The 8,624-nt window shown below is 39.8% G+C and overlaps 1 protein-coding gene across 3 annotated transcripts in view; it reads right to left on the reverse strand.

Annotated features, from left to right (window-relative positions):
* Positions 1-8,323, reverse strand: part of EIF5B (eukaryotic translation initiation factor 5B) — a 90,073-nt gene extending 81,750 nt beyond the window's left edge. For 2 of the 3 annotated variants that reach the window (XM_049650178.1, XM_049650179.1), the window contains exon 1: positions 8,009-8,151. In XM_049650178.1, the coding sequence (XP_049506135.1) occupies positions 8,009-8,043 (35 nt within the window). In that variant the 5' untranslated portion in view covers positions 8,044-8,151. Of the gene's footprint in view, positions 1-8,008 lie in introns of all 3 variants that reach the window. The other variant, XM_049650180.1, reaches the window with a different exon arrangement.
* Between the last annotated feature and the right edge of the window lie 301 nt (positions 8,324-8,624).

Consider the following 8,624-nt stretch of genomic DNA (forward strand, 5'->3'; position numbering starts at 1 on the left):
AATAAATAAATAAATAAATAAATAAATAAATAAATAAATAAATAAATTTTAGTGTTTATTTTTAAACACTCTCAAAAATAAACACTAAATATATACGTATATATAAATATATACTTATTTATTTTTGAGAGAAAGAGAGAGTGTGAATGAGGTAGGGGCAGAGAAAGAGAGACAGAGAATCCCAAGCAGGCTCCTTCCTGTAAGCACAGAGCCCTCCCTACATGAGACTCATATCCACCAACTGTGAGATCACAACCTGAGCCAAAATCAAGAGTCAGATGCCTAGCTGAGCCACCCAGAGACCCCAAGAAATTGGAAATCTTCTACATGGTTGATTGGAATGTAAAATGGAGCAGCAGCTTTGGCAGCTCCTGAAGAAGTTAAATACAGAGTCACCCTATGACCCAACAATTTCACTCCTAGGTATAAACACCAAAGAACTGAAAACATATGTCCACACAAAAACTTGTACAGGTATTTTTATAGCAGTATGATTCATAATAGCCAACAAGTAGCACCCCAAGGTCCATCAAGCGATGAATAGGAAAATAAAATGTAGTATATTCATATAATTGAATTTTAGAACACATGATTCTAGCCTTAGAAGAAATGCCAACCACAATGTCATCAGTCTTATCTATCAGCGTCACAAAAGCTCAGTACCTGAAACCTAATGACATAAATCTGAATTAAAACAGTACTCAATTTGGGGCGCCTAGATGGCTCAGTCAACTGAGCGTCAGACTCTTGACTTTGGCTCAGGTCATGATCCCAGGGTCATGGGATCCATGTTCAGCACAGAGCCTGCTTAAGATTCTCTCTCTCTCCCCCTCTGCCCCTCTCCCTTGCTTATAAAATAACAACAACAACAACAAAACCAACAGTGCTCAATTGTATTTTTAGGGACTGCTATCCAAAGTTTATGGTTTGAATAAAGTTTCAGAAACAGAAAAGCCACATATTTTAGACCTCAGTGGAAAGTACATGTCTATCACCAATGTACTTGGTGTACACTTGGTGTATCACCAATGTAATTGGTTTTCCTAATTATTCTAAAAAATTCTAAAATTCTAAATTTTCTAATTCTAAAAATTCTAAAAAATTCTAAAAAAAATTATTCTAAAAAATGACTGCTACCTGGGTGAAAAATAGGGATTTCTCTTAAAGAACATACCTGAAATTTTACATACCATGTCTGAAACAGGAAGGACTGAAACATTAAATCATCATTGTTTTCACTTTAAACATACAGGCTAAGAGAAAAGCAATTATGTAATTGGTTGATAGACAAAGAAATTCTTTAAAGAAATTTTGGCACTGATTAACCTATAGACAATGGCTGTCGTTCTTCTATTCTCCTTTTTTGAGTCCTTAATCTTTAATAGTTGTTTCACCAATAAAGACCCTATGAAGATATTAATTTTTCATTGGAAAGTCTGTATTTTGGAATATCAAGATTTCTTAAATCAGCTAGGACAGCACAGTGAAAAGCCACAGGTTCTGGGGTCAGAGTCTACCTACCAGCTGAAAGACTCTAACCACAAACATATTTTTACGTTAAATCCCACTTTCCCCTTATCTGTATTTACATAATAGTTCTTGAATCTCTATACGTTTCCCTTCCTCCTAGATTCTCAAACTAGTTACAATGTGGTTATTGGTTCTAAATTAAGTTCTTTCGTTAAAGTTACATAAATATGTGGTTACTGCTAGGACAAGCTGGGTTACTATGATTATTTCAATACTGTTTTAATAAGGGTTCAAAATACCTGTGTATTTTGTACTATAATTTCTCAACAGTTCATATTTGTCACAGAGCATAAATTAGAATGGGAGAGGAAAAGAAGTCATTTGAATGCTGCTGCAATGTAATCCTCTCCCTGTTCTCCCCCTTTTCACTATTTACATATTATCACAAATTAATAACCTAACCACAACTTAGGCCTCACCTTTTACACTATTTCTAGTAACAAAGTTCAGTGAGTTGGTCAGACAAAAGATAACCATCTTAAAAGTTTTCTTATTAAACAAAAAAGAAAAATTACATAAACAGCAACCAAACTGTTAAGATATCTAGGAATAAGCCAAACGAGAAATATCCTAAAGACTCAAATAAAAAAAAATAAAATTTTACTCATCTACAATTAAATTAACCAAATAGAGAAGCATGTCTTATCAGCAATTTGTTTACCACGTTATTTCGATCACCTAGGACAATAGCTGGCACTTAAGTGATTAGGCAGACAATACATTTCTTGAATGAGATAATTCAATATCATAAAGATGTCAAGTATACTAAATAATCCAAAAACTTAATGGGACTTAGAATTAAAACCAATCCCAACAGATTTGTAATAGACCTTGATAAGTTCACCTACTGCATAAAAAAAAAAAAATCATAAGAGCATGAACATGACCACAGATGTCTTAAGTTGTCTTTGAGCAGTTCTCAAACATTTCTATCATCTGTTAAAAAAAAACACTAATGATGGTCCAACAGCTTAGAAAATGTCTCACACATGCCCAAATCTAGTTTAGGAATCCCTAAATCAGCTGTTCTCAAAGTAGTCCCCAAGACCTGTTCAGGGGGGTCTAAACTAATTCAAGAGATCAAATCTATTTTCAAAATAATACTAAGAAGCTATTACACTTCTTTATTCTCATTTTCTTACAACTGTAAGGTGGAGTTTTCAGGAGGCCACATGACGTGTGATACTGCTCCAAGAATGAATGCACAAACATAGGAGAATCAAGTTCTCTTCTAAGCCAGACAGTAAGGAAATTTGCAAATATGTTTGATACCTGTCCTTTCATTACTTTTTGAAAATGATTACTTAACGCTACTTATCTTAATATATAATGTGTTCATTAGTTTTTTCTTTAAGATTTTAGTTTTTTAAGTAAACTCTTTGCCAAGGTGGGGCTCAAACTTATGACCTCAAAGATCAAGAGTATCATGCTTGGTGGCTCAGTCACTTAAGCGTCTGGCTCTTGATTCTGCTCAGGTAGTGATCTCAGGGTTCGTGAGATCATGTTCCACATTGGGCTCTGTGCTGACAGAGTGGATGGAGTTGGCTTGGATTCTCTGTCTCCCTCTCTGCCCTCCCCAGTTCACATTCTATAAAAATAAATAAACATTAAAAATAAAAAAGAGTCCTACCAACTGAACCAGCCAGGCACCCCGAGTTTTATTTTTAAATTAATAACTATTTTAAGAACTTTTAATTTGTAATACAGTTAAGTATTGATAGATATAACCCACATAAAAACGTTTTTAGTTCCTTAGGAAGTTAAGAATGTAAAGGGGTACTAAGACCAAAAAGTTTGAGAACTGCTGTTCTGACCTAACCACTGACACTCAGTTCTTCAGCTAAACAATGCTTTGCCTGCCTTACAGATCAAATCCAAGAAGGAAAGAAACTTAAATAAAGCACAATTAGTAGGCAAGCAACATCAAAAATAGCTGCATCAGCTCTCCAGAGATCACCACTATAGAAAGCTAAAGTTATTACAAGCTAACAACAAAAGTTTATCATCTGCTTTCTCATTCATGTATGGCAAACTATGACAAATATCACGTATCAATTTCCTAAAGTATCAGTAAGGGAACAAGGTAAGCCAATAGAACTCTTGGATTATACATCTTTTTTATGATCAAATATATGAAAACACAAGGTTTTTAAAATTTTTTAATGTTTATTTATTTTTGAGAGGAGGGGGGAGGGGCAGAGAGAGGGAGACACAGAATCCCAAGCAGGCTACAGGCTCTGAGCTGTCAGCATAGCTGGACATAGTGCTGGAACCCACGAACTGTGAGATCATAACCTGAGCTGAAGTCAGACGATTAACCAACTGAGCCGCCCAGGAGATAAGAAGGTTTTGTTTTATTTTGTTTTGCTAATTTAAGTATATACAGATGAGAAATAAATGCCTTTGTTGAACTAGACTATTTGGACTACTTGTTACTTGGTTTACTCCCTCTCTAGGCAGCTCTAGAGTATCTGATATACTCGGAGCTCCTTCTGAGCAGGTTCCTTAACTTAAGCAGATAACCATGTTTTCTACCACAGGGGAGGGACCCTGCTACCCTGATCATACCTGATTGAGTAGGATAAATGTCTGACATTAGAACATTCCTAAAGGTGAGGAAACTATCTCAAAGACAGCCAGAACTCCCATGAAAACAGGGAAATTGCCAGTAATAACAGGAATATTACCTGAGTTAAAACAACAAATAGTGGAGTCACTATACTGGCAAATTTACTGGTGTAGAGAATCACAGCAAGAAATAACCTGATGGTGAACATACCCTAGAACTCTACGGAATCCTGAAAGACTTTCTAGCTCCTGAATGACATCCCCACCGCCCTGATATCTGATGCTGGGATAGATGAAATAATTATCTTCCTTCTCTCTGTATCCCCCCCCCTTTTTTTTTTGCAGGGAAGGTAATTAATACTACTAATGTGACACATCAACTCCCTTATAATCTGAAATTTATAACTACCACACTTAAGGGGATCAAACAAACAAAAAAGGGACCAGAATGAAGAAACAAAGGTTAACTACGAAAAACTAAATAATTTAGATCCTTTTTCTTTACACACATCCATAAGAAAATCAATTGTATTGTGTAAATGGAAAAAGTACGACGTCACTAGAACACACAAGATCCCATAAGGTCCCATTACATAAACTGAGGACTGTGAGAATTATGAGCATATTGGCCTTGGGACGCCTGGGTAGCTCAGTCGGTTAAACGTCTAACTCTTGATTTTGGCCCAGGTAATGATCTCATGGTTTGTGAGTTCAAGCCCCACATGGGACTCCACTCTGACAGCAAGGAGCCTGCTTGGGATTCTGTCTCCCTCGCTCTCTGCCCCTCCCTCCCTCTTCTCTCCCCCTGCCTCCCTCCCTCCCTCTTTCAAAAATAAATTAACATTAAAAAAAAAAATACTGGCCTTATGTTTAGTATGATTTATAGATATTGAATCCTAGCCCTTATCTCATCAAGAGTTTTTCCAGTTGGGGCACCTAGGTGGCTCAGTCAGTTAAGCATCCGACTTCAGCCCAGGTCAATGTCTTGGGTTCACAAGTTCGAACCCCGCATCAGGATCTGAAGAGGATCTGAAGAGGGCTCTCTGCTGTCAGTGGAGCCCTCTTCAGATCCTCTGTCTCCCTCTCTCAGTCTGCCTCTTCCCCCATTGGCTCTCTCTCAAAAATAAACAAACATTACAGAAAATTTACACTAAAAAAAAAAGTTTATCCAGTCAATTGAAAAAAAGCAGGAAAACTTGAATACCTTAACAAAATCTCATTCTCAGAATTACCCAAGCTGTAAAATTTTAGAACTTAGTTTTTGAACAAAAGTCAGTCACTGGTAAGATAACATGCGACTCAAATAAAATCAGACACTCAGATGAAATAAAACCTAATTTTAAATGAACATTGAGTGACTGAGAAATTAAAATAAGGATTAAACATAAAGTAAGAATTAAAACAAGTATTTTCTCTGTTCTTTCCAAAACCTGAAAAGTGACTCAATGCCCTATCTTGATTAACTAGTAAGCAGCTGCTCATTTCTCACCCAGTTCTACCTGGCCAGAAACATTTTCAATTTAGCATAGCTTGAAAGGGAAGGGCAGGTGGAATGAATATAAAATCATTAAAAGTGGGGATTTTTATACAAGAGTAAAACCAGACAAATATCTTATTTTACACAAACAAGAACGTTAATCCTAACAGAGGGCTCTCTCCTTCTAGACCTGCTTCCCAGTCTGTTTTTCTCTCTTTTACAAATATTCAAAATATCCTTGAAAAAGACAGTATTCAACATACAGAAGGTCAAAGCAAACTAATTCACAAGTAGTGGAACTTCTCTGGTCCCCGCCTCCCTGCAAATATCTTCCCAGTCCCTCCTTTCCACTAAAATATCTTACGTGGAATGCCAAAGTAAAAAGGCCAAGCAGTTCTGGTCCAAGGGGACCTCTGCAAAACCCTGGGATTTCTTACATTATTATCTGAAAGGCATTTAAGCAAAGGAGGCCATGAAACATTGGGGGGGGGGGGGGCGGGGAGGACCTAATACTAGCACATGAGAAAATAAAATTTTCAATTACATTGACTTCACTTTCCCTTCAAAATGAGCCAAAATATAAGACAACAGATTAGTCTGGGGCTGGGGGGGGGGGGGGGGGGGAGGAACCAGTAGTAGCATTCCTCCTATACTTCCAAACCAATCATTTAACAAGAGGTTCCAGTGTTTGCACTTTAAACTTTACATCACTCATGAAAATCTTTATAATCAGTAACAAACACTTTTTTTCTAAAAACACACAAACAAGTGTCTCCCCTATGAATAGCTTTTTTCCATTATGAAAGAACTTAAAAAGTAAAGGATTAACATACATGTATTTTTTTTTTAATTTAAAGGACTTCTGTAATCCTGAACCAAGCAAACCAATTGAGAAAAAAAAAAAAAAAAAACTTTTTAAATAAGACAGTGGACAGCTGAGTGGATACTCCACTTAATATTCCCTAGACTTGATGATAAAATTGGGGCTTTCTTCCCCTCAAGTATTTATCTTTCAGATACACTTGAAAGATTTACACATGAAAGGATTGAAATGGCTTTAAAACATCCAGCAGGTGGATAAAACAGAAATGGTCATGTAATAACCATGGGTAATTGGTACACAAAGCTTTATTATACTCATCTATTTCTTCCACATGGTTGAAGAAAAAATGCAGCCTATGCGTCAAAACATCCGGCCAAAAGCAAAGAAATTTTTGTCCCACGAAATCACCCAGAATTCTGCTTATTTTCTCTAATTTACCTGGTTTGATTAGCAAGTTCTAGTCTGCAAGCCAGTTAACTTCCTCCAATTCCAAGATTCACCTTGATGTCTTTCAATTCCACTCATCAGCTAGGTGACTGCTAGGTAACTGTCAGGTGAGCACACAACCCAGAATTCCAAATTATAATTAGTAATCTTATTTTAACTTCAAGACCTGATATCCATTTTTGAGTCAAAATGACTATTACAGATGGTTGTCATGGTTTTTGTTTTAGTTTTACCTTACTCTCCCCCTAATCTCTGAACTAGTTTGGTGAGTGGTATACAAAGCTGAAATATAACAGATGTTGTTCCCTCCCTGGGAGTAAACTTTGAGAAGAGTGAAAGAATTCAATCGAATGTGACACACAGAAATGTTGCAAAAATTTCGGGGTAGGTAGCTTTATGATATATCCTTACACTCCCTCCCCCCAAAAACCTTTTAAGTGGTTAGAAAGGAGAGACCCGGGTTGGTTTTGTCTCCTCCCCAGTTTTTAGGGGGAGGTGCTTAGAGAGCAAAGAAATGACCAAAAGACAGGCCGGAAGAAGGAAAGCTTTGAAAAGCACGGAATCTGGACAACCAGCCCTTAAATAATTGAGACCTGTCCCCAAATACAATAAAGGTTAAGAGGGAGTTACCTGTTAAACACCTCCGGGTAATTCCAACGCACCTGAGCGGCTCAGAGTTTAAAAAAAAAAAAAAAAAAAAACTAGCTCTAGGTGCACATATTCGAACTCTCCTCTCCAAGTATTCATAGGTACAAAGGCACAGAAAGAACTCTTCCTCACCGTCGCTAATAGTAGCGCCGCAAAAACAACTCTCTCGCCCTGGCCACGATGGCCGGGCCGTGTCCGGCCCAGAGAAGCGTCCTGAGCCCCTACCCCTGGGAACCCCGAAACCACTGCCCTGCTCCTGTGGCGGGAGACCCCTCTTTCCAGGCCGGGAGAGAAGTAGCCACGGGACCAAGTATCGACTGGAAGAACGCCGCCGAGGCCCTCCGCGCCCGCCCGGAACTGGGGTCTTGGCCCCGCGCCGCCCCATTCTGGGCTCAGGCCCGGGGCCCCGCGGTGTCGGTCGCGAGCCTCGCCCCCGGTCCACCCCGCGCCGGCGGAACCCGCGCGAACCCCTGAGCTGCGCCGGACGCCGCCGCGCAGACCCAGTCACTGGCTACCTGTCTTCGCTCTTGTTTTTCTGCTTCTTCCCCATCGTGTGTCAGCGGCGCTCGTAGTCCCAGCCCCTCTATTCGGTCTCTTACAGACCCAATGTCCCCCAGCCGACTTTGGTCTCTGTTCAGCTCCGTTCCCCTCGCGCTGCCGCCTCTCGCACCCGGCTCTCCACAGACCCGCGCACTGGGACAGGGCACATATGGTGTGAGCTCTGAGTGCGCAAGCGCATCGCCCAGCCGCCTCGGCGTGAGGACGCAGGGCGCGGCTCATCGAGAGCTGCGCTTTGGGTAGAGCGTCTCCAGTTCACCCGCCCCTCAGGCGGGAGCCCGAGCGCCCCCTTTCCACAAGCGTCCTCCGCGCAGCGATAACCGCGGGGTTCTAGAACCCTGACACAGACAATGAGGCCGAAAATTACCCTTGTCAGCTCCATCTCTAAGGGGGAACGCGGACTTGGATGGTTGGAGCTCATTTCAGAAATAAACCTTGGGCTTTCAGTCCACCTCTGTATCTTTGTATTCTCAGACGCACGAAGTTCAGTAAAGAACCATGATGAACAAACGATAGGCACTCTGCATGATAAATCCAGAACAAATTGTAACTTTCGGTAACATCCCTGAATTA

This window comes from Panthera uncia (genome assembly GCF_023721935.1).
Source record: "Panthera uncia isolate 11264 chromosome A3 unlocalized genomic scaffold, Puncia_PCG_1.0 HiC_scaffold_11, whole genome shotgun sequence".
NCBI classification, from domain to species: domain Eukaryota; kingdom Metazoa; phylum Chordata; class Mammalia; order Carnivora; family Felidae; genus Panthera; species Panthera uncia.